This window comes from Hevea brasiliensis, chromosome 17, assembly GCF_030052815.1.
Source record: "Hevea brasiliensis isolate MT/VB/25A 57/8 chromosome 17, ASM3005281v1, whole genome shotgun sequence".
Lineage (NCBI taxonomy): Eukaryota > Viridiplantae > Streptophyta > Magnoliopsida > Malpighiales > Euphorbiaceae > Hevea > Hevea brasiliensis.
In genome coordinates this window covers 9569118-9596966 of record NC_079509.1, presented here as the reverse complement: position 1 = coordinate 9596966, position 27849 = coordinate 9569118, and the positions used below count along the sequence as shown (strand labels likewise).

At 35.7% G+C, this 27849-nt stretch overlaps 2 protein-coding genes across 2 annotated transcripts; both read right to left on the bottom strand.

The window, feature by feature from the left end:
• Positions 1–2199: 2199 nt before the first annotated feature.
• LOC110656889 (uncharacterized) lies at positions 2200–2775 on the bottom strand. The gene has a single exon (XM_021813870.2). The coding sequence runs from the start codon at positions 2707–2709 to the stop codon at positions 2344–2346; it is 366 nt and encodes a 121-aa protein (XP_021669562.1). The 5' UTR covers positions 2710–2775; the 3' UTR covers positions 2200–2343.
• Positions 2776–3812: 1037 nt separating this feature from the next.
• Positions 3813–22333, bottom strand: LOC110660496 (alpha-N-acetylglucosaminidase-like). Its single transcript, XM_058140305.1, has 19 exons — positions 21956–22333; positions 21738–21814; positions 21390–21601; positions 21118–21239; positions 20278–20363; positions 18948–19042; positions 18580–18661; positions 18159–18265; positions 18025–18055; positions 17723–17840; positions 17560–17607; positions 17029–17138; positions 16722–16824; positions 15946–16044; positions 5664–5774; positions 5008–5240; positions 4681–4918; positions 4508–4586; positions 3813–4355 (listed from the first exon to the last, which is right to left on the bottom strand). Exons 1-19 carry the CDS (start codon positions 22175–22177, stop codon positions 4099–4101), a joined length of 2430 nt encoding a protein of 809 aa, XP_057996288.1. The 5' UTR covers positions 22178–22333; the 3' UTR covers positions 3813–4098.
• Between the last annotated feature and the right edge of the window lie 5516 nt (positions 22334–27849).

Here is a 27849-nt window from a genome sequence, read left to right as displayed (position 1 = left end):
TTAAATTTAAATTATTAAAATATAAATTAATTACTTTAATATTATTAAAAAATTTAATTAATTACAAAATCATCTATATTTTACAAATTGATCCTTAAATATTATAACCATTTATAAATAAACCTTTATAATTTTGTTAAATTCTATTTATGTCATTATTATTTTAATAATATATAAATAATTATATATATATATATATAATATTTTCATATATTATATTGTGTTATTATATATAAAAAATATAAATATAGACTTATAAATAAAAAAAAAAAAATAAAATTTGATTATTTTTTTTTTTTTTGAATATATAAAATAAAATTTTTTTTTTTTTTATTTTATTTAAATTTAATATTGATCATAATTTATAAACGATAATTTAAAATTTAATAAAAATATAAAAATATAAATTACTTGATTTTTTATTTATTTAAAACTAATTTTTTTATTTTTCAAAAAAAAAAAAAAAAAAAAAAAAAAAAAAAAAAAAATCTTAAATTTTTTTTTAAATTAAAAAAATATATTTATAATATTTAGAAATAAAAATAAAAAAATTAAAAAAAAAAAAAAAGTTGTAGTTTTTTTTTTTTATATTAATTTTAATTTTAATATTTAAAAAAATAAAAAAAAAAAAAAATTTTATTTATTTTTTTAAACTAATAAATTAAAAATTAATTTATTTAAAAAAAATAAAAATAATTTTTTTTTATTTTTTTTTTACTTACTTACTTAATAATAAAAATAAAAAAAAAATATAAATAATACATATATAATAATATAAATAATAATTTGATTTTTTATTATTTAATTATTTTATTTATTATTTATATATATATAATATATAATAATAAAAATTGCTTTTCCATCATGCTTTTAATTATATCTTATGAATCATAATGATCTAACCACGGATTGGATGGCCTTCGATTACTGGAAAAATTATATAATGAAACCGATATATGTACAATGATTTCATTCTAACTATTGATTGTAATGAGTCTCACATGAGTCCAATCACGATCAATGATTATAATTAAACTATTATATATAATGATTATACCAAGTAAAAATTTCCAATTGCACCGAATAAAATTTCCCAATTGCAACTCCTTTTGTAAATGACTAGCTTTGTAAGGCACTATGTTGTACATAATGTTATATTTTGTAAAATTATATGAAAAAAATTATAAATATTTTTAAATAAGAAGATTGATAGAGCGAAAACTCAAATATAAATATAGATATACCAAGTAATATGCTTTCAATCATGTAGCGAAGTTATACAAGAAAACAAAAATAATAATTATAAAAATAAACGTAATATTTTAGTATAAATAAATACAAGATATTATAAATATTAAATATGATTAGCTCATGATGATAATTGCCACCAAAATTTATAATAAACCTTATTTCTCATAAATCAAAACACAGTTTTATAGAAATTTCAATACATATTCATATGTTAAATTATAATGCAATTTGCAAAATACAATTAAATATTTCTTCCACATAGACCACCCTTAAATATCTCTAGTTAGTCATTATTTATCAATATTATCACAAATCTGCCCTAACAGTATTTTATCCACCATCTAGTTACTATTAACTCTTCCTTTTAAGAATAGAGTTTCATAGTAAAATTTATACCATTACACTAATCTATTTTTCTTATATAAACCTAATTTATCATAAACCTAAAATATATAGGAGATTTACTTATTAAATTTATGAGTCTTCATGTGTATCTTCAATTCCTGATAAATTAGGTTTACACATAAATTTTGCGTCGTTACATAACATATATGAAATAGTTTAGTGAAATGGAGGAAATAAGTCTTGGTTTCATATGATTTTCTTCCTCTACCAAGCTTGTATGTGTAGATTAAATTCAGACGTGTTGAGAGTTTCACGCGGCAAAGAAAGAAACTCTCTTCCAAGAAATCTTATTTTGCTCTCTTCCAAGAAATCTTATTTTGCACAATAATATGAGCATAGGCTTAGCACAATACTGGCTTAGTGCATAAATTAAGCTTAATTTTTTAGCCTTTTTCCCTTAGACTTCCAAAATTCAACAAATACTCCACAGATAGATTTGATTGCGGTTTGAGTTGGAATGCAAACCATACCAAAATTGGTATGGTTTAAATCCAAAATCAACCCGAGTCAATGGTTCAATGAAATTGGCAAGGAATCCCAATATATACTAATAAAATATATTCCAAACATCCCAATTATGTTAATAACAAATCTATTAATCAAGAAACAAGAAAAAAGAAACATTCAACTACAAATAATAAACAAAAGAAATAAAAGAACAGAAAGGAAACATTTACAGAGAATCCATTAACGTTTCTGGGTAGTCTTATGGTATTTGTCTTTGATCCAATGGAAGCCGGTGATGGTTCCTTCTTTGACCTTCTTCATACCAGTAGAAGCAACAGCTTTGGTCTTTCCCAGACCTTCTCCGACCTTCTGCTTGTATTTGTCGGCTGAACTGCTGCTGCTCTTCCTGTTCTGGGAGTCGTAAACAACATCAGGGTTGTTGTCCCATTGATCGGCCCAAGATGATTCGTAGGAGCTGTTTCCGTTCATTCTTAGAAGAAGGGAAGGTATGGCTATGGCAGGTTTTTGAACAGAGGAGGGGAAGATTTGTTGCCAGAGAGATTTAGCGATGTCAGGTTTTCTTGGGGAATCTGTTAACCAAGTCATTGCAATTTATCGTGCTATAGGATCCTGGTCCAACTCGAAATACGTAGGAATTGGAAAGTATATTTTGGACCAATCAATTTTGACACGTGTGCATCACCACTAGGAAAATTATTATAATAGGAGAAAAATATTTTGGATTGGATTGATGATTACAGGCTAATTTTTATACATAAGATCCCTTTATTTTTTTTCTTAAACCGGAATAATAATTTTTTTTTTTTTTTATAAACCTTTGAAAGGTAAGAAAAAGAAATTTTTTTTTTTTATGTAAAGACCTAACACTTACAATAGTATTATTTTTTTAGAAGAAAATAATAGTTGTATTATTATTACTATTAATATCATTTTATAATAATCAGTACTATCAGGGAATAAGGGCATAAAGGTAAATTAAAAATAATTTCTAGAAGCATCGAATATTTTATAGTCAATCCTTTGACCTTAGGAGCCACCCCTACATTTTTTAATAAATTGTGAATCATCAGTGAAATTATATATTAAAATCATGATTCTATGTTAATATATATATATATATATATATATATATGAAATGAAAAAATAATTAAATATAAAAAATAATTATAATTTATAAAAAAAAATATTATTCTTAATTTATGATTGGTTTGCTATTAATGCATAGTTATCTACATAAAATAATAGATTTCTATTATAATTTCTCGTGGCGTAGGCCATCACCCCCATAATATGTACGCGTATTCATACTCTACGGCTAACTCTTCTGGAAGCCAGATGTAATATTCTAATATATTAAGAAAAGAATTGCTTACAATTACTCCAAGTAATGTGGTATTGTAGATGCTTCCCGTGAAGGAAGGTCAAGGATTTTGGTTCTCCAGCTCAGGATCTGGCCCCATGTGGCTGAAAAATGAAAACTAATTTTGGGCGGAAGATTTTTCTCTTCTTCTCTCTCTCTCTCTCTCTCTCTCTCTCTCTCTCTCTCTCTCTCTCTCGTTCTTTTTTACTTTTATTGTTGATCATCACATAAACATTTATGATTCTCATTAGATTTTTAGTTGAAGGAATGTGATTGTGAGGTCATCCAATGCCTTAGCCATTAAGTAAAACTGATGTACATGCAATAATAGAATGTAAACTTGGTAGCTCATTCATATCAAATTTCATAACATGAAATCTAATTTTGTCAAATCAACCCCACCAAAGACCAGAGTGCCCCTTTCCCTTGGCTTGTTATTTTAGAGCAGCTCTTTCTGTAATTTCTGTAATTTCATTTTAAAGAAATTACAGTGCACCCCATAAATTAATTTTCTTAGTAGTCATCCCAAATGAACCTAAAAAAGAAAGGGCAAAATTATGACCTTGTCCAGGAAGTTGCATTTGGTTCCCACTTCACAGCTGTGGCAACTTTACCTAATGATGATATGTATCAGGGCTGCGCAAGTACTTCTCATAGAGCCACCGGGAAATAATCAGAGCATTTCCATTGCTGTCCACTGGGAAGTTGTTCCTACTTTTCTGCCAGTTATTTGTGAGCTTTATCCACTCTCTCCTCCAATCCTTCAATGGGAAACCATGCCCATTTTCCAAACTTGACATTAAGTATTTAAAGTAGATAGCTGCTCGGGGACCATAGTAATCTAGCAGAAGACCACTCCAGTACTTGTTCCCTACAACAAAAGGAAGAAAAAGAATCACATGCAATGTACTGTAATAGTTATGCAGATGGACTGATTAAAATGCGCGCAATAAAGTGCCCAATTTTCTTATCACATGACAATTAGATGTCAACAGGTTTTATGGATACTGTTGACCTCCTTACCATAGTCACGAAGAAGACTCGCCTCATCCTCTGTGTTGTCAAACCACATAGTTATCTGAGTTCTTGCATTCCATTCAAACTGCATTCGATAACAAATTAATTAGAACACAGAACAAAAACGATTCTCCACATGGTTGAGATCTGTTAGGTCGTTAGTCTGCAAGGCTCCTCACTTGTCTTTCTTGTTCTTTGTCTTCGGCAAGTTGCTTTGCACTTTCTAACCAAGGTCCTAGAAGAAACCCCTCATGGCATGCTAAGAGCGTGTCCATGTCTTCAACAAGATCCAGAAACTTCTGACTCAAGTTAGCAACTCCATTGACATCATTTGACTGATAGGATTCAATGATCTTCAAGAACAGCTCATTTGCATATTTTGCCAAAGCTTGCCTTGTCAGGTCAACCAAGTCATAGCTGAGGATATAAAAGTGAGAACAAGAAAGGGATAAAGGATTGCTTATTTAAGAACTACGCAAATTGCTTTAAAAGCCTAAAATGCTGACCTGTAAGTGTTGCTTCCTGATAGTTCCTCCCCACTTGTGATGAAAAATTCTAATGCACGTAAAAATTCAGAGGTTGAATACCATAGGTGAGGATGATCATATGAATCAGAATTTTCTTTTAGGACTGCCCTTCTTGATATTGGTTTGCCATTGTGGTGATACCTCTTGTGCCGTAATGAGATAAGGAAAGGATCAACATCGGGGAATGCTACAATTACATCCCTGTTTTTATCCTGGTCCCACATCATCAGTCATATGAACTCAAGGTACATTACGTTTTTCACAGTTAAATACAACTTCAAAGATGAGTGAGTGGACAGATAATTTCAACTCGCATCATTATTGGACATGATATTGATGGAACTAAACACTACATATAAATAATGCACTGTTTTAAATGTAAAACTAATGTATAAATATCCTTAAAGAAACAAACAAGACAAGATAAGGTAGGGCACCTAAATGCACAAGACTTTCAGCATTGGCTCTAGAGATGGTCAAATGTACACATGCCTTCCCTAACTTGCAAAGAAAGAGGTGTTTATGTGGTTGAAGCTATGACCTCTCAAATCACAATATGTTTTTCCACAAAGAAGAAAATAAAAAGGCAACAACTGCATGATAATCAACAATAAGGCCAAAATTTGGGCACTTACATAGGCACCATCAGTGCAGTTGTAAACTGTATGATATAGTACATTCCAGGCATCCTGTATTAAAGGATCTGATCGACCATACCGCCTTGTTGAATATAAATCAATCCATGCCTAGGAAGAAAAAAGAGTTAGTGAGAAATTCAAGTTTGATCTTCCCTAGCAACTGATCCATTATTACCTACATTTCTGAAATAACAAAATGAAAAAGATAAAAGGAAATGAAGTCTTAAAAACCTGCAGTTTTCAGTAGGATTACATAATGATTATTGCCCCATTGACAGAGCATTTAAAAGAAGATACAATGAAGGTGAATTGACATAATTTCATATTTTCATTTTTCAATGAAATTAGGGATACTATTAAGGGCAGTTAAATGAAATTATTGCAGGACTAATCATTGACATTAAGTATAGCGGTTCAAATAATGGAATAGGTTAGGGGTGAGCAATCGGTTCAAACCGAACCGAACTGAATCGAATTAAATTATAAAAACCGAACCGTCAATTTTAGAAACCGAACCGAACCGAACCGAAATTGGTGAAAAACCGAATCGAACCAAATCGCTTTATTTCGGTTCGGTTCGGTTTAAACCGATCGGTTTGATTTTTGATTGATTTTTTAATTTAGACTTGATTTTCAAGTTATTTGGTCTAATTTTAACTTTGATTTGAACCTAATAACCATTAATCAATGAAATTAAACAATTAATATATATAAAATTAAATATAATTCATAAATTTTCCATAAAAATAAATTAATTCAAAAATCAATTCGGTTCGATTTAACTATATAAATCACTATTCGGTTCGATTCGGTTTAACCGATTTTTTCCTCCTCAAAACCGAACCGAACCGAAATAACCGAAATTTTTATAAATTAAAACCGAACCGAACCAATTAAATTTTAAAACTGAACCGATTGAACCGAATTGACTCGGTTCAGTTCGGTTTTTCAGTTTGAACCGAATTCTGCTCAGCCCTAGAATAGGTTGCAGTCAGACAGTTGCAAAATCAGCCTGAATCAGCTACCGCTACATTATGTATTTTTACAATATTATCAAAATTACTCAAAATCAACATTAAACCAATAACTTAATTAATATAGAGTATATATTCTACCCTAAAAAAATTAGTATACAGTATATCAATACAATTAACACCTAAACCTTATTTTGTCAAACGGTTTTTGTGTTATCCTTGTAAATGAAAAGTGAGGCCTAGCATCAAGTTTTTTGGCATCAAGTTAACTTGTTCAAGTTTAGAAATAAAAAAAGGCAGGAGGAGCTGGTGGTGTGGTTTCAGTAGCTGGTTGCTAAGAAAAGGAAGAACAGTAAAATAAAAAACATAGTCAACAGTTTTATTGCAGTTACACATGCGAAATGGCCAGCAATGTCTGTTACAGCCAATAAGGTCACTTTGATAAACAGTATGCTCTGAAGGTCACAGTCATTGATTAGTAAATATTGTTTTGCCCCCTTACAAATTCCAGTAATAGGTGATATTTAAAATCCTGGTGTTTGGTGATGCATTCAGCAGTAGAGAAACTGGTCATAGGAATTCTAAATGATAACAGGATCACACTGCCTGTTGTAGACACCATATCTTAACCGACCTTCGAAGGCAAAGTTCTTTTAAAATTGAAACTTTATTATCCATTCTTGACCGATGTCCCGATCACAGGTAGTTTTCCGAACTTACCGATGGCTCGTCTCTGGAAAAAATCGATCTCACGCTCAAGTTAGATTGCTTTTTGATCCCTTGGTCTTTATTAGGTGAGTTCGAGTCAATATTGGATCTTCGGACCATCCAATCTTGTCTGCTATTGTTCTACGATCTCTCTATGTACAAATACCGCAAAATTCCATTTGACTAATGTTGTGATCGGACTTCTCGCTTGAATTGCCCAGATATTCCTCAAATTAAGTTAAAATTTTTATCCGGTCTAATAATGGTTCCGACCTTAAAAGTTCAAGTCAGTGTCAAATTTTTGCAATTCTAATATTCTAAAGTTCCATTCGATATTTGGTCATAGTTCCGTCTGATCTCATGTTCACGTGTAATGTTTTTCCGATCTCTTGGAGTAATTTGATATCTTTTGATTAATAGTCGCTCTCAGGTTTAATGTTCAACTGTATTCAATCAATTAAGTACTCAGACAACTTGGTTTGGATGCTTTCCGATCTTATCAAGAAATTGAACATAAAATACTTCAATTCATTTCAAAATAAAAAATATACAAGTCAATTAGCAAGGGGGGTCTTCTCCGCCCTGCTCCCCAGTTACATTCCTCTCTCTCTCCTCACCCTCGTGCTCCTCATCGCTGTCCTCTTCGGCCGCTGGGATAAGCTTATCCATCTAGGAAAAGTCCTCCTCAAGATAACGCTTCTTTAGTTCGGACAAGAGGTCGTTATGGGCGTTCACATATGCCCCAGCCTCTTTTGTAGTGCTCTCCTCCTCCTTTGCTTGGAGCTCCTCCTCCTTTGCCCGATGTTCCTCAGAAAAACAAGCGAGATTGGCAGATCGACCAGCCCGGGTGACTTTAAGTTCTCGCTACACTTCAGCTATCCTCTCTTCGCAATACTTCACCCGATCTTCCAGTTTGACGATGTAATCATTGGCAGTGGAGAGCTGAGCTTTTGCAGTCGACGCATCCTGGACCGCCTTAAGAATCTCCTTCCTTAAGAAATGAGCTTTTCCTCTGATCACGTGTTGGTTTGCAATAGCCTCCAAACCCAAACTCACTGTCTGACTTAGAATATCGTCAATACTCTCCTCAGCCAACCGGTTCCGATCTTCTTGGAAACAGATGGAAGCGCTCATGACCTTGGCTAGACCAGGATTGCCTCGGGTTGAGCGGTTTCTTTCCAGCGATTGGATAAGGAGTTGAGCTCCTCGGGAGAGCGTTCTAACAGTAGGGCTAGAAGACTCCCCTTCTACATTGGAAGAGATCGAAGGAGGTGCACATTCAATCTGCTGAGGTGGAGAGACGACGACCTCTACTTCCGAGACCGGCTGCTCCTGAGGTCGAGGAGGGGAGCTCGGTACTTCTAGCAAGTCTCGTTGAGATGTCTGAGCAGGCGGCAGTAGCCTCTTTCATCGCTTGTACCTTTTGGGAGACCTCCCTCTTTCGCTTGCGGCTCTCTTTGGAAGCGTCACTACCCGCCATACCTGCACAAAGAAGAAGTCAGTGAGTTCGCTAAGATTGAGAGACTAGAGATCTGGATTATACCAGTAGCAGGACCGAGGTCAGAAAGCTGAAGCTCATAATCTTCATGGGAGATCAGTCGCATCATCCACCATTTCAGTTCAGCCATGACCGGATCTAGGCACAAATATTTACGAGTAGCCGCCTGAGCTTTTAATTCTTTCACCATGACGTCTTCGTCTTTATTTAAAGTAAGCTTCTTAGAGACTTGGGGGACCAAATAATTCCAATTACGTGGGATCCCCTCAAAGCCGTTTCGATCCTTGCTCTTAAGGATGAAAAACCGATCCTCCCAGTTCTTCAGCGAAGAAGGGAGATCGGTGAAAAGCCCGCAGTTCGGCTTTGCCTGAAAAAACCAGAATTCATCATCCATTCTTCGGGTAAGCCTATGCAGCTCGACAAAGACCCTAATCATGGGCTCCAGTCTCTTGGCTCGGCAGAAACCTCTGAAGGCTACTAAAGTCTGCCAGGAGTTCAAATGCACTTAAGTTACCGAGACATGGTGGAATTTCAGAACGGCCTTGTAAAATCCATCCAAGGAAAAACGAAGCCCGGACTTCAACTGCTCCTCGTACACTATGATAAAATCGCCTTCTTCAAAGAAGTGATCGGCCCGAAGATCGCCATGACAATTGATCAGTTCAAAAGAGTCGATCCGCAGATTGTATTCTTGACTTATAGATTGGAGATCAGTCTCTCTAAGGACTGACGGCAGTTCATCAACTGGCAGGTTCTCCTTTCTCAAAGGCATTCCTCGCTTTGGTCTGGTAGTCGGACCAGTAACCGGAATGATGGCTGTGCTGGATCGATTGCTTGGTCTAATCGCGTCACCTTCTTCCGAGGTCCACGAAATATGGACGGAAGGCGGGCTCGTAACTCTCTGACCCTCGGTACCACTCATTTTCACGAAATAAAAAGGAAAATTGATCGGAAAATGATTAAAGCTCTTACCGGAGTGTCAGTCGGTGCGGGAAAAACTTGATAAACGAGAGAAAATTTGATGTCAATGAGAGAAATCTGAAAGTGGCATGATTTGCGAGTGGCTACTCCCTCCCTATTTATACCTGCTAGTGCATTAAATGCTACATCGATAAACGAGATCTGATCAGTGCCCCGAGAAAATTCTAGAAGCACGGAAAGGAGATCGGTTTATGAGTTCGTTTAGCGAATTAGATCGGACACAATTAAAAGGGATCGAAAAATAATGCAATAATAAAACAAAATAACTATTGAAATAAAATTTCATTTCCAAAAGATCAGATTACATTATTTAGGCGATCTCTCAAGATCAGCAATTACAAGTATCCCTACACTACATTCTACCAGACTCGGACTACTTCTGAACTCAAAATGTCGCACGATTGGCCTATGTCAAAAACCTAGTCTTGTGGCTGAATCAAAAGATGTGTTTGATCAGAAAGCCAGCCACAAATATTGGATAGATGTGTAGCTCAGATAGGGTGACCATGACTCATGATATTGTGCGGAGTCATCGCCGATGTCATTGACCAGAACCGAGCTGCCGTCGGGACGCCCGATATGGTTGGGAGCCAAATGAACTTCAAGAGGCTGTCACCGACATCAAGATTGAAATTAGCAGTCCTCTTATCTGAGATCGGTCTACCGATCGTACCGATAGACCGATTCGAGATCGACACGGCCGTCACTTTCGACCTTGATCGGTAAATTAGTCTGATTCCCTCGCTGTCATTAGATGACGTTCTCATAGCTCTCCGATCGCTAGGGTCATAAATTTTCAGGCGATGGACGAAGGAAACAGTCGAAAAAGGATCAAAATGGCCATCATAATTAGAATTATCACCGAAAAAGCTAGAATTGGGGAAGTGGTGCATTGAAAATAAACTGAAAAAGGAAAAAGTGAAGTGTGAAGGTGATTTCCTATTGCTGCATATATATAGGGCCCTGGCATTTATTGCGAAACTCGAAGCGGGCTCATCGGTAATCGAAGAATTTATTGCTTTGACCGATACAGGTCAGATTGAATAGGAGGTTGAAAATTAGTGAGATCGGGAAATAAAAAAGACCGGATGCAAAAGAAGATAGAGATCGGAATAACAATCTTAAGATGAGTCAGTCACAACAAGATCGGAAGAAACAGGGGACGACCTATCGAGATCGGAGAACGCAGAGGGGTTAAATAACTTCCGGTCAGAACTTTCAATTAACTCCTTTCACCGTCAGATCCGAGTTAGTTAAAGCATTGCAGGCATGATCAAATCCTCACCACACATCTCATTTGCAAGGACGCCCTTCTAGCCGCCAGATGCCAAACGGTTAAAGCAGCCCTGTACATCCCGATCTACACCATTGATTATAATTGTAAGGATGGATCTGGAGCCCTCAGATCAAAAGCAAATGACAGATTCGGCGCTTTTTATTCCCAATCTTTGGATCCATTTCGTAAGGCGAGACCCTTGACCGTTGGATTAAGGGATGAAAGGACTGATATTCTGAACGGAATCCCGACCCTTCATTTTGATTTTCTTTAATTCTCAGACATCAGATTATGTCCTTTTGAATCCAAGCCTTCCGTCTCCCCCTGATAAGATCCTGACCCTTCATTTTGAACACCCATTCCCTATAAATACCTGCATGCAATACTGTAGAAAAAAAGGAGGTGGTGATTATCGTGGAAAGACACTAAACTCTGATTCAGTCTTACTGCATTGCCATTCGAAGCTCTCAAAGTTTTGAGAAACTTTAGAAACTAGTTTTCTGAAGTATTTAATGTAAAAGAGCTTTAAATCCTGCGATTTTCATTTTCAGTACCCATGCACTACCCTGTGAACCCATCTTCACTCCGCCTCATTCCCACCACTCTAATATCTGTGCATTACCCTCCGAGCTCAACTTCATTCCGCTTTATTCCCATTACCTCGGGTAAGCTCAAATCCTTCGGCAGTCCGCCTTCACCTCTCCAAGATTTGTGGATACCGGAGTCGGCTCGCCTGTCTCCCCAACTTTCCACAGGTAAGCGTCTAAACTGTCATTTTGTTGAATATCCTTTTATCCGTACAAAGGATTAAAATCATCATTCTAACCCCCAAATTATTAATTTTAATTTATAAAGAGCACAACATTAAATCTGCTTACCCTCGTTGAGGGACGAGGTGAGGTGCCTAACACCTTCCCCACTCGTATACAAACCCCGAACCTAGAATCTTTGTTTTTGAAGTGGTTTTTAATCTTTACAAATGGTTTTTTTTTAATTTTTCTTAAAATTAAAGTGGCGACTCCTCACTTTTCCCACTTCGGTGAGAATCGTCCGGCGACCGCAAAACCCTTGCGACAACTTGGCGACTCCACTAGGGATGTATCCTTAACCCTGGTTTAGAGGTTCAAAAGCAGATTTAATTTTATGCTCATGCAAATTAAAATCGTAATTAGGGGGCGTAACTTATAAAATTTGAAAGTCTTAATATATTGATTATTGTTATTCTTTCTAACCATTTTGCTGATTTTGATTATCTTATTTATTACAGCAATCTTCGTCTAAAACTCCCCCTGTACAGGGAAGAGATAAATATGTCCCTTCACACACTGATTATTTACACGATGTCCTCACACACTACAGCCTTATACCTAGGCTTTCTTACCCTTTAGGAAATAGGAGGGAGTCATGTAGCGGTACCCTTGAGTTTTACCCTGTTAGTATCCGTGAAGGCTTCTGCTCAGATTGAAACTCATTCCATCTACTGTGATACCCATGGAATTCTCCCGTTAGTATCGTAGTGGTGGAATGAGGCCTTACTGTATACAGTAGGGACAATTTGGGAACCTTTGAGCTTTTAGAACTTGAGCTAAACTATCACGTTAGCTGAAAGCCATAGCAAACTACCTTGTAAGGTAGAACTATCCGACTAGTTAGTACTTACCTGATAATAGGATTTTCCCTATTCGTAGGACAAAAGGGACATAATTGCTCTTGCTCCACTCCCTCGTTTACTTTTTAATTTTCTTATGTAATTTAAAGATAATTTTGAATTATGTTGATAAGATAATTTGTACACCTTCCTACCTTGATAGGTGTAAAGATATCATCACCTTAATTCAAAATTACCTAAGTTTATTCTGCTGACCTACTTTCTACAGGTATTGTAAACTGGTGTCTGTAAAGGATAAACAAAAACTTTAAAATTGCATCCTCGAGTCAGTCAACTGAAGGAGTTTCAAGGCAAGAACAGAATGCTAAACAATGATCCAGACTAATTCATTATTCAAAGTCCCTACAGATTGATGATATAGGGGCAGACATTTGCCCATTACCTCCATTTGATCCAAGTAAGGTTGAGGTTAGAATAACTAGTCTTGAGGATTTATCCAGCAGTTGGAAATCACTTCCCGATCATGTCAAAGTAAAGTTTGAGAAAAAGTATAGGAGGATTGCAACTTTGATACGGGTCCGAGTACAAGTTCCTGCATTAAAAGCCTGCTATCAACTTGGAATCCCAGATATAGGGTGTTCTCCTTCAGCGATATTGATACAATTCCCACTATAGAGGAATATCAGGCGCTGTTAGAAATCCCTTATGTGGCGCAAAATCGGATTTATCTACACCTCGAGCATAGGCAGACCTGAAAACGGTTCACGCATATACTTAGAATCTCTGCAGAGGAAGCAAAGGCAAAGGAAATCGTCAAGGGAAGCACACATGGGTGGTATTGGACTTACATCAAAAAGCATTTGGATCTGCATATTCAGGGCAAGCAATGAGAACAGGCTTCGTTGGCACAAGCTTTGGGAATTTACGGCCTGATCTTGTTTCCCTGGCCTTTGGGAGTTATAACTTACAGCGTCACGGAGTTGTTTTGGGCGGTAGAAAAGCAAAATGTCAACCCAATATTGCCTACGACAGGGTAAGGGAACCATCAAGTGTTGTTCCTAATTGCTACATCTTTGGATCCTCAGTCATATCTGTCCTCTCGAAACTAAGGGATTAACCTGGCATCCCGATCAGCCTCTCATCGAAAAGGTGGCTAAAGAATACCCTTCACCTCTCCAAGATTTGTGGATACCGGAGTCAGCTCGCCTGTCAACCCAACTTTCCACAGGTAAGCGTCTAAACTGTCATTTTGTTGAATATCATTAGTTTGTTTTCTCAAGTTTTCTTTTAAAGTTTTTTTTTTTTTTATATATATATCCAGTCACACTAAATCTCAGAATAGGTTATCTTAGCCCGTAGTTATTTTCTTTGTCTTCTTTTTATTCATTCTTAAATTCCATTTATCGTCACCTCGTTTTCATTCCTTTCGAGAGTAGATGTTTGAGTCATTGGCAACTCGTAAATACTCCAAAGAATATAGGCATGAGTACTTTAACATGAGAGTTTTTGGTCTGAATAAATAAAAAATGATAAAGGAAAATAGGTGTAGCAAAGGTCGAATAGGTTGGAAACAAGATTAGGTCAAACAATTAAGTTATGAGATCGGGCCTTGGAACGAGCCCAGACGATAAGACAATAGATTGAGAATCAAGACAAGTTCGGGTCTCGGGCGAGCGACTAAAAAGAGATCGTATGTCGCAAACCAAAGAGTTCTGATAAAGCGATCATGCGGAAGATCGGCAAGGAGTTCGGCCTATCATCCGCCATCTAGTTATAAAGTCTCGTAGGCTAAGAAAAGCTTTACATAGGGGTTTCCTGTGTCTTCGGTATTTCATTCCCATATAAAAGGGATCAAGAAAGGCCCTTTACCTGAATCCCTAGTTTGAAGTTCTTATAAAACGCCGTTCTTATCGATATATTAAGAGATTGGGGGAGAGTTCTTACCCGAACTCAGCCTAATTTTTAACGCAATATATTAAGAGATCTGGGGAGAGTTCTTACCCGAAATCCTCCACTTAAATTTTAACAGAATACATTAAGAGATCGGGAGAGAGTTCTTACCGTACTCAGCATAATTTTTAACGCAATATATTAAGAGATCGGGGGAGAGTTTTTACCCGAACTCAGCCTAATTTTTAACGCAATATATTAAGAGATCGGGGGAAAGTTCTTACCCAAATTCTCAGCCAAAATCTTAATAAAATATATAAAGATCGGGAGAGAGTTCTTACCTGAAATCCTCCGCTTAAATTTTAACAGAATACATTAAGAGATCGGGAGAGAGTTTTTACCCGAATTCTCTTAGCTTAAATTCAAATTAAAATATACTAAGAGATTGGGGGAGAGTTCTTACCCGAGCTCTCAAATTAAATTCTTAATACACCAAGGGATCGGCGGGAGAGTTCTTCCCAAAGTATCCCGAATATTAGATTGAGACCCGATGGAGAGTCCTCTTCAAGGCACTCATATTTATAGGACAAAAATCCCCCCTGAGAATATCACAACTTTAGTATTCATATTAACCCCTTAAATACCTATTACACAACACCTATTCACTGAAGGGTCATCTCATGTATTTGTGTTCTTGGGCAACCCGTAATAGTGAAATATCAAACATTCCTTTTATCCGTACAAAGGATTAACATCATCATTCTAACCCCCAAATTATCAATTTCAATTTATAAAGAGCACAACATTAAATCTGCTTACCCTCGTTGAGGGACGAGGGGGGGGTGCCTAACACCTTTCCCACCCGCATACTGATCCCGAACCTAGAATCTCTGTTTTCGAAGTGGTTTTTAATCTTTACAAATGGTTTTCTTTAATTTATCTCAAAATTAAAGTGGCGACTCCTCACTTTTCTCACTCGGTGAGAATCGTCCGGTGACCGCAAAACCCTTGCGACACCTGTAACTCAAACAAGCAGCTCAGAAGTTGTCCCAAAAAAAAAAAAAGGCTCAGAAAACTTATTTTTGAAAGCCATTTGTAAAATCCATGGTCCAAGTCTAGTAATGAAATCCTTAAAAGTTTATATTGACAAAAGAGGAAATGACAATTTACAAGCTACATCCCTTGTAAAGACATGGGCTCAGATGATGACCTCCAAGCGAAAAACAGAAAGATACTTTCTCTAGAAAGCTTTTCTTTAGGTGCCTTAATTGCATTTATATAATGTAGATATACATGAATAAAATAAGAAAAGTTTTGGGCTCTAAGAGAAAGCTTGATATTACCTTGACATCAACTTTTTTATGTTGAAAAGCCATTTCAGACATGAGATCATAGACAACAGGATTCTGTTCTATACCTTCCATTGACATTCCAACACCAACCTTCAGAGAAGGAAACATAAGTAATAAGAAAAATAATTACATAAAATGTTAAGATAATCAGTAATAATGACTAGTAGTTCTGGTGTACTACTTCAAACAATTAATTATTTAGGGATATAGATTTTTTGATGAAATATGAGCAGTAATCATGCTCATTTGGAAGCATCAAAGACACCAATGAAGGCTTATATTTTAAATAGGTAGATTCTACATACAGCATTAGAACTTACCTATAGCTTTACTCTTTGATATGACAGTAAAAATCTTGCTCACAAAAAAAAGTGAATTTTAAGATTTCACATGGCTGACCACAACAAGGAATTGCAAGAGGAATCTGCCATTGTGGTCAGTAAATTATGCACATACAACCTCCGCATGATTTATTGGCTTAAGCAAAGCTCCAATTCATCAGTTCATTCTTCATTCCTGTGTGAATTTTAATATTTCCATTTATACTTTTTGGTCAACTATAGTTTTCAAATTTAAAGATAAAAGATATATATAAGCACATTTGCTGAAATGGCATCCAGGAAACTAGAGTTAGGCTACAATCTTGCAGCAATAGTTTGCAGTCACAAACTTAGGTAGCAGTGTTATACAGCATGGTAGGGCCACAGAAACATCTCAAACTTACTTAAAATTGAGTTGAATCAAGCAAGGTTTGTAATTAAGATTACCATTGTTGAGTTTTCACTTGTTCGAGCTTCAACTGGCCCAGAAGCTATAGAGTCTAAAATCCCATACATCTCTATATTTCCTGCAAAGTTGTGTAGCATACACCTGTGAAGCAAACAACCAGCAAAGTTGTAAAAACAAGGGGAAAAAAGCCAAATAATAATTAAAAAGGAACTTCATTAGTTAGAATGACACCCGTGCACACATACACACAAATACATGAATATGTTGCATGCAAATCTCATCAACCAGCAATTGTGTATATCAATAGCTGGAGAAAACAAAAAAGAAAGAAGAGTAATAATCTACCAGATGTAAGGGACACCATAAAACTGCTCAGATGTAATCCATATAGGTTTCACTTCAGCAAATAGATCAAGGACCACCAGCCTCCCCACAGGAACAGAATGTAAAAGTGCCTGCAAAAGGCCATGGTTCACTGTCAATCCACAACCAACCAATAACAGAGATCAGTTGTACCCTCCTGAATCTTAAGACAGAAATAGGAAAATAATGTAGCAGTGAAACAATTTAGATTTGAAAGAAAAAAGGGAACCAAAAAGAGTATGAATAGGAAACAACACAAATTGGATATGGGGATCAACTACTAAAAATTGAAGTGAAAAGTTGTAATAGATTCATGGCAAGCCAGTGATCCATGCCCCTTCAGCCCTTCCACATCTCAAAGAAAATTCTCATACCATCATAGAGGTTCCATCAATCCTTGATCTAATTACTAAATGGTTTAATGAGTGCACCAATCGTAAAATGAAAAAGAGAAGATCATAATATGTTGAATAAAACATAAAACACCAAGAATTGCAAAATCATTAAATATACCTTCATTTGCGGAGGTCTCCAGAAAGGATCATATGAGAACAGCCACCCCTGTGGGAAAAGGTAAATAATAGAATGCCAGATCCAAATCAAGTTCATATAGATTAATTAGCAACTTTAAAAGATGAACTACTTGATTGAATAGTTAAACACATTATTCCTTCACCTGTATCAACCAGACAGCATCATTATCACCACTTTGCATTCCCTTGAAGACTGCTGCACCTAACGCAGAGATATAATCTGGCTCATCAGAAGGTGGAGTGTTCTCATCAAAAGTGTCGCTGAAAAGATTCAACAAATCATCAGACAGAGATCTTAAGAAGAAAAAACTGTATTAAAAAAAAAATGAAACGAAACAAAAAGTATAGCGGATTAACTAATCTTGCAAAAAACTGACAAGTGTACAGGAGATAAGTTGTATATTGCAAAGTCATTGTAAGAGTGAAAAAGCAGATAAAATCATACCAATTGTATATGTGCCCTGTCCTTCCATATTCTGATCCACAAAGTAATGCCAATACAAAACTTCAGAACACTTGCAAATTTGTTCAGGATAGGAGTATATTTTTAAACAAACACTGGGATCAAGATAAGCATACCTTTTATTTGCTGCTCAATGAATGCTCTTCCGATCTCAATGAACAACGGATCTGTTGCATCAAGAAGATAAGTGCAGCACCATCTAAGGTCGCTCTTAACTGAAAACCTGAAGCAGTATATAGAACATTATATTTATGAAGTCTTGATCATTCAGAAATCCTACATCCCAACTGATCATGTTCTGGTACGCAATCCCTCTTGCCATTGCAGTCCAAATCCATGATTTGGTATATTTTTGCTTGGATACAAGATTGGGTTTACCAGTTTTCTAATCAAAATCAGGTCTAAGAACGTAAAAGTTATCAGTAACATTTGCAATACATACACACATGGATGCAGGAAAAATTAAGTTATTGCATTTCATGATCACAAGTAAGAAAGCAAAGTTGATATGTCAAATTAGAGCAAAGCAATACTTACCAATTTCCTAAGCGTGCTATCTTTGCTGATGGAAATATATTTGCTAATGCTGCAGGAACATTTCCAGAGAAAGCCGGAAGTACTGAAAACCAGATTCATGAGCATTACAAAGTTAAAAAGCAAAGCAAATATTCAATAGATAAATGAGATTTTTCCAGGTTGGCTTTTTTTTTTTTTTTTTTGAATAGCTAGCCTTCTTCTAAGTGGCAATCGAAATCCTTTTAAGAGTAACTCTAGTAAAAAGACTAGGAAAGGAATTTTAATTGACTAGAAAATCATTATCAATTCAACAAAAAATGACATCAAACAGCATAACCACAGAATAATTTGAAATTTAGCCAAAAAGAAAATTATCAAGAGATTTCTACCTGGATTCATTCCAAGTTCATACATTCTGGTGATAATTTTCTTCTGCAGGATTAGTTGTTGATCTAACCAACTTTGTGGTAGTGGGCCACCCCATCTGTATCAGCACAACAATCTTTTCAAAATAAAAATTTCTGTTTCTACATATTATTAGAGGAATGACCATGAGAAGAATTTTGTTTGCATTGTTTTCAAAGCAATCTCAATTGGATTACACCAAGGATTAGCTATAAGCCCTTACCTTTTTACATTAGTTTTAGATGAATTGACGAAACATATACAAGAGAGTATTCCTCGGTGCATGATGTTTGCGGATGATATTGTTCTGATAGATGAGACGCGAGAAGGAGTCAATAGAAAGCTAGAGCCTTGGAGAAGTACTCTAGAGTCAAAGGGCTTTAAGTTAAGTAGAACGAAGACAGAATACATGCATTGCAAGTTCAGTGAAGGCCAAACTGGTGATAGGGAAGGAGTTCGTTTGGATAAAGTGGTACTATCCCAAAGTAATCGCTTTAAATATCTCGGCTTAGTCCTTCAAGTAGATGGGGGATGTAAGGAGGATGTTAATCATAGGATTAAAGCCGGATGGTTGAAGTGGAGACGTGCCACGGGAGTTTTATGTGACCGCAAGATTCCCAATAAGTTGAAAGGAAAGTTTTACCGAACAGCCATACGACCGGCTATGTTATATGGTAGTGAGTGTTGGGTATTGAAGGAGTCGTATGCGTCTAAGATAAGAGTTGCAGAGATGAGAATGTTAAGGTGGATGAGTGGCCATACTAGACTAGATAAAGTCCGTAATGAAAGTATTAGAGAAAAGGTAGGAGTGGTACCAATTGAGGATAATTTGAGAGAAGGGAGATTGAGGTGGTTTGGTCATGTGAAGCGTAGACATATGGAGGCTCCAGTTAGACAAGTAGAGCACATTAGGTTAGAGGATAGAAAGAAAAAAATGGATAGACCTAAATTGACTTGGAGGAAAGTAGTACAACATGACCTAGAAGCATTACAAATTTCTGAGGATTTAACCCAAAATCATTTAGAGTGAAGAAAGCGAATCCATATAGCCGACCCCCAATTTTTGGGATAAAAGGTTAGTTAAGTTGAGTTGAGTATTGTTGCTCAAAGCACCATGAACAATCATAGTCCTGTGATATTAAAGTAACCTAAGTTAGTTTGTCACCAGTCTTAAGGAGCTTTAAAGAATAATATGGTGACATAAGTAGAAAATGTCACAAGCCCTTGGGCCATACAACAAAAAGTACCACTCCCCCGCACCACAAAAGCTCCGAGTCCCAATAATATTCTTCTGAACAATAAAGCAAAGCTTACCTGTGCAAATTTCCCATTCGTGACCACGCGAGAAACGCAGGCCCTCCAAAGAAATCATCTAAATCCACCTCGCTTATATTAAATTTCTGTGAAAGTAAATAGTAGATCACTAGAAGAACAAAAATCAAAAGGTGAAATTACAAACTTATGACTCTAAGTAACTACCACAGCCAACTATAGTGACATGATAACTAATGTACAAATAAACAATATGACACAGTGCAGTTGTACCTTAACATAAAAGCACTTGGAGGATATAACTAAACAACAAATAACTTTGTGACAATAATCTTCAGCCCAAATTATGCAACTCGCACTTATTTTAGTGCATATCAGTATCAGCATGTAATCTATGTTGTTTGACCATTATAACATGCTACATTTAGCAAGAGGAAAATAAGAAAATAAAAAAATAAAAGAACTGAATTCATTATATGAAGATATTGATTCATCCATTGCTTTTGTAGTGACATGGACTAAGACAAACTGTGATAATTGCTATTATAGTTGCACAGACTGATAAACCATGATAAATGAGCAATACAAAACTTCATCATTAACTTTACTCATAGACTAACCATACGCAAAAATACTAGGATTCATATACTGAATCACTGATATACATAGTCCCTAAAAATCCAGTTGCCTCTGGACAGATCCAGATTGTCACTTTCCCACGTGATCATAGTCAACCCCTAGCTTTCTTATGTCCTACAACTTCAGTGTGCTCAAGCTTGTAACAAAGTAAAAACAATCAAATTAAAAGTTTCTTGTGAGTGGAAGTTCAAAAATTTGGAGCTAAAACTGAAAAATATAGAGATCAACAGGAGGAAAGGGCACCTTGAAAACTTTTTGCCAAATAGCCTCTTGCCCAGTAAATGCTAACGGCAAATTGATACCATGGAGAGCCATCCAATCGATTTCCTTTTCCCATCTTTCCCAGTCCCACCATGCAAAAGTATCTTCCAAAAGGTATATATGCATTAAATTTACTTAAAATTTATCAGACTATAAAGTCAAAAGTTCAAAGTCATAGGCATTGAATGTAAAACTGTTAATCCAAATATTAAGTAGACTAGAAAATAGAAATCACTGTTAAGGTAGAAACTTACAACTAGATGTAACAGCATTCTGGTAATAATTCCAAGGAATAGGTCTCTGAACCAAGATACCAGTATCTTGAACACGAGGAAGAGAGCCTAAGTTAGGTATTGAATTTAGTTGAGCACCACCAGTTTTTTCCCAAGATATATGCGAACCACACCAATACTTCAAATACCAATGCAAACCAGCTAAGACTTCCACTCCAGTGACCCCTGAAATTCTAAATACCCAAAATAAAACCATAGTCAGATATTTCATGGGTAATTTATGGCCTTTCAAGGAATTCCAGGCGCTTAATAATATATGGGTATAACGGGTTTCAACTTTCATCTATGCTCAGTGAAGAATGCACATACAGAATTTCTGGAGCTCCAGGCCTAGTAAAAGAACGATGATTTTTTATAATAAAGCATGATTCCCCGCCACATTGTTCCTAATAAGGAAACAAATAACACTTAGCAGTAAATTCAAACAATACCAAATCTCAAACTTGATCAAAATTATGCACATATAGATTAAACAGTGTAGTAAATTTTCAAGAAAGCACTTAGAAAGCGGCAACAAAAGGGAGAACCTTGGAGACAATTCGAAACTCGAATACCGAAGAATAAGACGGAAGCAACCTTCGAAGAACGCCACGAGCTGCGGCTACTTGGACTGAGGGAGAAGCTCGCTCACGCTCCTGAATTTCCAGAAGGCGCGAAATGTAATCGACGCCGATCGTTGATGAGTGAGCCGTTGAGAGAATAGAGAACACGAAGAAGACGAGAGAAATGGCGGGAAACAGAGAAGCCATCGAAAGCGATGAAGATGAAGAGAGAGAGAGTGAGAAACCCTAGAATAGGTGAAGAGAAGGAGATTGGTGATGAGGAAAGGACATTCTAGCGGTGAGAGCATGGGACAAACTTTCGATGGCCGGCGAGAGAGAGAGAGAGAGAGGTATAGTAAAGAGAGAAGGAGAAATGGAGAGAACGTTTTTTATTAGTTTGTTTCTTGAATTTGAATTTTTGACGTCGACGTCGTTTTGTCTGTTGCGATTGTTGGCAGTTGGCGTTGGTCCCACATTTTGATGGATGCTGGGCTGAGCCTAAACTATTGGGAGATGTTTTGTCGTTTTGAACCTGTAATTACATGAATATGGATTGGCATAACCCAACTTATGATTAAAAAGAAAATTAAAGGCATCATTCACAATTGAATTTTATTGAAAAATATATATATAATTTTAAAATATTTTATAATATACTTTAACTTTATAAAAAAAATGTGAACTCTAATTACATTCATATAATAATCTATTATCTGAAATTTAAAAGATATTTTAATTTTATTTTTATAAAAATTAAGATATATTATAAAATATTTACAAGATATATGTTATACAGAAGAAAAAAGATAAAGGCTCTAAGAGCACATGCGTCAGCACAGGAAATCATCAAAGCTTACTGATCCAATAGTCACGTAATCATGGGACCAATAGACAAAAAAATATATGGGGCAGTGCAAGTTGTACCAGTGGCCTATATTGTAGAAAATAGATATGATCGTACGTGTAATTACAGATCAAAAGTGAAAGATAGCTATATTTGAACATCGACACTAGCTAGCTATACTTTTATGTTGCTTTCATTCAAACAGGTTTCTAATCCTTGCATTGAAATTTATTGGTCCCTTCATCACCTTCAAAAGCTAACTAGTTCAAATCAACTCTTCAAGTAGTAGAAGCTAACTTGAAGAAAGTCCAAGGTAAGAGACAAATAATTGAGGTAAATCTATCTCTCACATGAGTTAGAATACAAGTACTGTTATCAGTGAGAAAAATTATATGATTAGAGGCTAATAACTAGTGAGCAAACATAAAATTATCAATGAATTTTAATTTAATGATAATAAAATTATTTTTTAAAAAAATTTCAAATTTAAATTTCAATTAAAATTAAATAAAAATAAAAAAATTCAGCCACAGTTTTTTGTTATATGTTATTTTAGATGACTTATTCATTGGGTTTTAGATAGAACATATTTTGTTTTACAATTCATTGAGCTAACTAGTTATTAATTTAATGATTCTTTCAAAAATCTTCAAAGAAAACGAAAATAGTTTTAGATCAAACATATATAAAGTAATGATCTTGTGAGAATTTGGGGGGTGGGTGTGTGAAGACTTCATTGCTTACCAATTGAATACGCCGCCAACTTTGCAAAGGAAGTTATTTGTGGACTAAACATTGTTTACTACCTCTTCAAGCATGCCAGGCATAAACCTAATGCAAGAAATTCACCATGGAAAGACATTAATGCTTATTACTCTCAAATATTGCAGTAGAAAATGATAAGAGGTTTGCCCTTCAAAACTCTATCTATATTTCTAGTTTTTCCCTTTAGCATGAAAAGAATTCGTTTATTCCATATAAAAAATATAGAAATATTAAAAAAAAAGGAAAAAGAATTCATATAATTGATTTAAAGAGCCAAAACTCAGAATTCTTTAATTATAATCAATATGCTTATTAACTTTCAAAAACTGAAAGCACTAAAATGACAAAATGTAACAACCCAAAATTTTTAAATTTTAAATAAAATAAAAAGGAAATATTATGTTATTAATATTATAGGATTTATTTGAATTGATTTTAAAATAAAAGAAGATAATAATAATAATAATAAATTAATTAATTAAAGTTAATTTACTAAATGAGAATAAAATAATTAAATTTTTCTAGACTATATTTATTTTTATCATTACTAGAATTTTATTAAATTTTAACATAATAACATAATTTTGGACCTAATTGTAAATTCCTAAAAAGTTGGGGGACTAATAATGTAATTAGAAGTAAAAAAAAACACACAGAAAATAAAAAAACGCAGCAGCCCCTCTCCCCTCTCTCTTGCTTCACCCTCTCCCGTTCACCTTCTCCCTCTCGCTTTCGACTAGCACCAGAGCCGGCGAGGCACTGGTGGCACTCCCCCACCTCAGGACGGCGTCAAACGGCGGCAGCCACGGCAGCAGGCGGCAAGGAGGAAGAGAAAGAGAGAGAAGAAAGGGAAGGAAAAAGAAGAGAGAGAGAGAGAGAGAGAGAGAGAGAAGTGGGCCGTTTTTCGGTCGATTCCAGCCACCAATACCGGCGATCCAAGGTGCCACCAACTCCCCACGAACCCAGCTCCATTTTTTGATCAGCCATGCCCGGAATGGTGGAGTTTCCGGCGAGTTTCGAAGAGAGAGAAAGAGGAGAGAGAAAATGATGGCAGTGGCTTTTCGGCCACTTTTCCGGCGATCCAACCGTCGGATCGGAAATCTGAGGCCACCAATGGATTCAGGACAACGAGATCTTCTATATAGGACTGGTCCCGCTCCGATCGGACACCGTTTGAAAAAGAGGACAATCGGATGGTCTAGATAACTTGGTGAGATTTTTAAACTTTTTCGATTTTCAAAATTTAAAAATAATTTTATAATAATTATTAACACAATTTAGACTTAATTTAGGTGCAATCGGATCAAGGATAGCTCACTGGCGCCGGGACCGCGTTTTCAGTCAGATCCGGCTGCCCGACAGGCCGTTTCAGAACGTGATCGATATTACAATCAATCTTCGCATTTTCAGATGTTCTGGATGCGTCCCAGGTGTTAGAATTGGCATAGGTAAACCCGAACTCCAAGTTACTCATTTTCGGCTAATACCGCTTTAGAATAAAATTCATAAAATATTCGTGGATGATTAGAAAATTATAATTCCTTTTGCAATAGCCTTATAATATTATTAAAGACCGCGGGGCAAAATTTTAGAATTTTTAGAGTTCGTTTGGGTAGTTTTTGCAAAAGGTCTAGTTATAGGGACTAAAACGTAATTTTTCAAGTTTATGACTATTGTTTGATTTGGAGGGCTCAGGAGGGGCCATGTGATGTTGATGAGATGTGATTGTGGAAATTGAGAATTTAGAAGTGTTATTTGGATCTTTGTGCAGATTGAGTAGGCCCTAGGTATAAGGGAAACTCTGCCGAATTTCCAACATAAATTAGGTTGTCTGTTATCTCTTTAGAGTTTTATGTTGGCTTAGTACTAATAAATTTATAATATAATTATTAGGTGATCGAGGTCAGCTATTTTCCTGCATCCAGCAGCCACAATAGTCATCAGTGTACTGTGAGTAAAATATTAATTTTAATTGTAATTTCGATATTATTATATATTCAAGCATACCCATACATCACTTATATGCATATATCTATGTAGTTAAACTCTAGGCACGTTTTATGTTGCATTCACAACTGTTAAAGTGTCATGGATATTGTTTGTGGTAATTTGGAGCAGTGTGCGTGCGTTGGCGTGCGTTTGGTATAGTGTTGGATATGGACAGGACGGGTAGACACGGCTTGAGATCTTCGCTGGGACCCAGTCCTTCGGGATAGACACGGCTTGAGTTCTTCGCTGGGATCCCGTATTTGGTTTATTAAGCGAAAGTATGGCTTGAGATCTTCGCTGGCAGAGGTTGGATTAAGAGGGCTGTATAGGGGATCAACTCCCATATATGTATTGTTTGGCACTCTCGGGTGTGTGAGTGCTCCAAGTTGCCTTTTTGATGTGATTTGTATGAAATATATGACGATGTTGCATTTCACTTCACATGGTGCATTAGTTTTAGATAGCTATAGAGATTATGGTTAAAATTGATATTTTACTCTCTGAGTTGAACGCTTACTCCTGTTCATCATATTTTTCAAGGCTACAGGAGGAGACATTTTTCAGAATAACTTATCAATTTCCTCGCAGGTTATGAAAAATAAAAATTTATTAACTGTATCATTATTATCTAAATTTGTAATTTAGAACTCTGCATGCACTAGTGTAGCATTAATCCTGTTAGGGACTGCATGAATTTAAGTTTTGTATTAATAAATGAAAAATTTTTATGAGTTTTAAATAATTGTAAATGATGTAACAGGGTTGAACTGGGCTCCCTTAATTTTAGTTTTTGATAATTACTGGGCTAAGTTGGCTCGAAATAAAATTATAACAGTTTAATTTAAATTATTTTATATGCATATTGGGCCTAAATCGTGGGACTGGTCATGGGTTGAGAAATAGTTAGGCTTACTACGGGTTGAGGAATAGTTAGGCTTACTACGGGCCTCGGGGACTTTAGATTGGCTCAGGTCCTAGTACCGTTCCGGCCCATAGGTTAGGTCGTGACACATAAGAAAATGAAATCAAATTCTTGTATTTAACGAAATCATTTTAAATGCAGAGTTCTTTTTTTTTAAACAAAAAATAAAAAGAAAAAGAGAAGCTAAAAAAAATATTGTTTTAAGGAAAAACAAAAAAAAAAATTAATTACATTTACATGTTCTATGGAATAAGCAATCTTTACGTAAGCAGTATCATTCATTTACTTGAAAGAAAACTGGGGCTGGATAAGGATCATGAGCACCAAACTTACTTTATGCCTACCAAATAGATATATCTTTTGCTAACAATTATTGAAAAGAAAATCACCATATAGCATATGAGGATCGCATTGAGGCTCTATAATTTCAACTTAAGCATCAAAATTGCCACTTACCTATATCTCTCAAGACAAGATGACCTACCTCACACCGACCATTTAGGTCAAAGGAAAAGTCATAGTCAGGCATAAAGAACAAGGAGAATTATGCATACTAATCCAAGCAAATTTCACTGTTGATGGGTCCAAGGTTACAATGAATGGTCCTACTTATTCCATTTAAGTGTTGTACCCTTAGGGTCAGAGACAAAAAGGTCAAAAGAAATAACCCAAAATTGTTAAGGCATTAAGGTCATTCACAAAATTAGGTAGACATAGGCAGGGTGAAGAGAAAAGGACTATTTAGCAGTTGTATAAAACCAGACCCAAATCCACATGCTCATAATCCTGCTACTGTATGAATCTGTGAACCTTCTCCCCTTTTCTCTCCATCTGGTGACAGGTCCAATACTCCGATAAATGAAAGGTAAAATTGGTAAAAGGGTATTTGAATTAGTGGTTGGAGACCCTAATAACAAGTCATTAACTCCCAAATATTCGTCGTGCAAGTCCAACCACACGTCATCAGTTTCTTTCTTTGTTCTTGTAATGGGACCAATGCTGGTTGTTGTATAGGCGAGTTTGGGCTTGTCTCGTGACAAGTCCCTAAAAAACTAATCGGTTTAAGTCCTAAAAAGGTTGATAATCATATGAAAAATATAGAGTATGACACATGGATGGTTAGAATTATAGTGTAAAACATACTTATAGAGAAGCAGAATGGAATTGTAGTCCACTCCAGAAAACAAGCTATGCAGAAATAGTTTCATCATAACCAAAACATATTGTCGTGCGACGTATATCATTTCAATTTTGCTGTTCCTGGTACCAAATACAAACCATAATATTGCGACATATGCATGCCGTGCCTACCATCAATTTCTGCTTTTAAGATTTAGTTCCAACCTTTTATCATGTCCT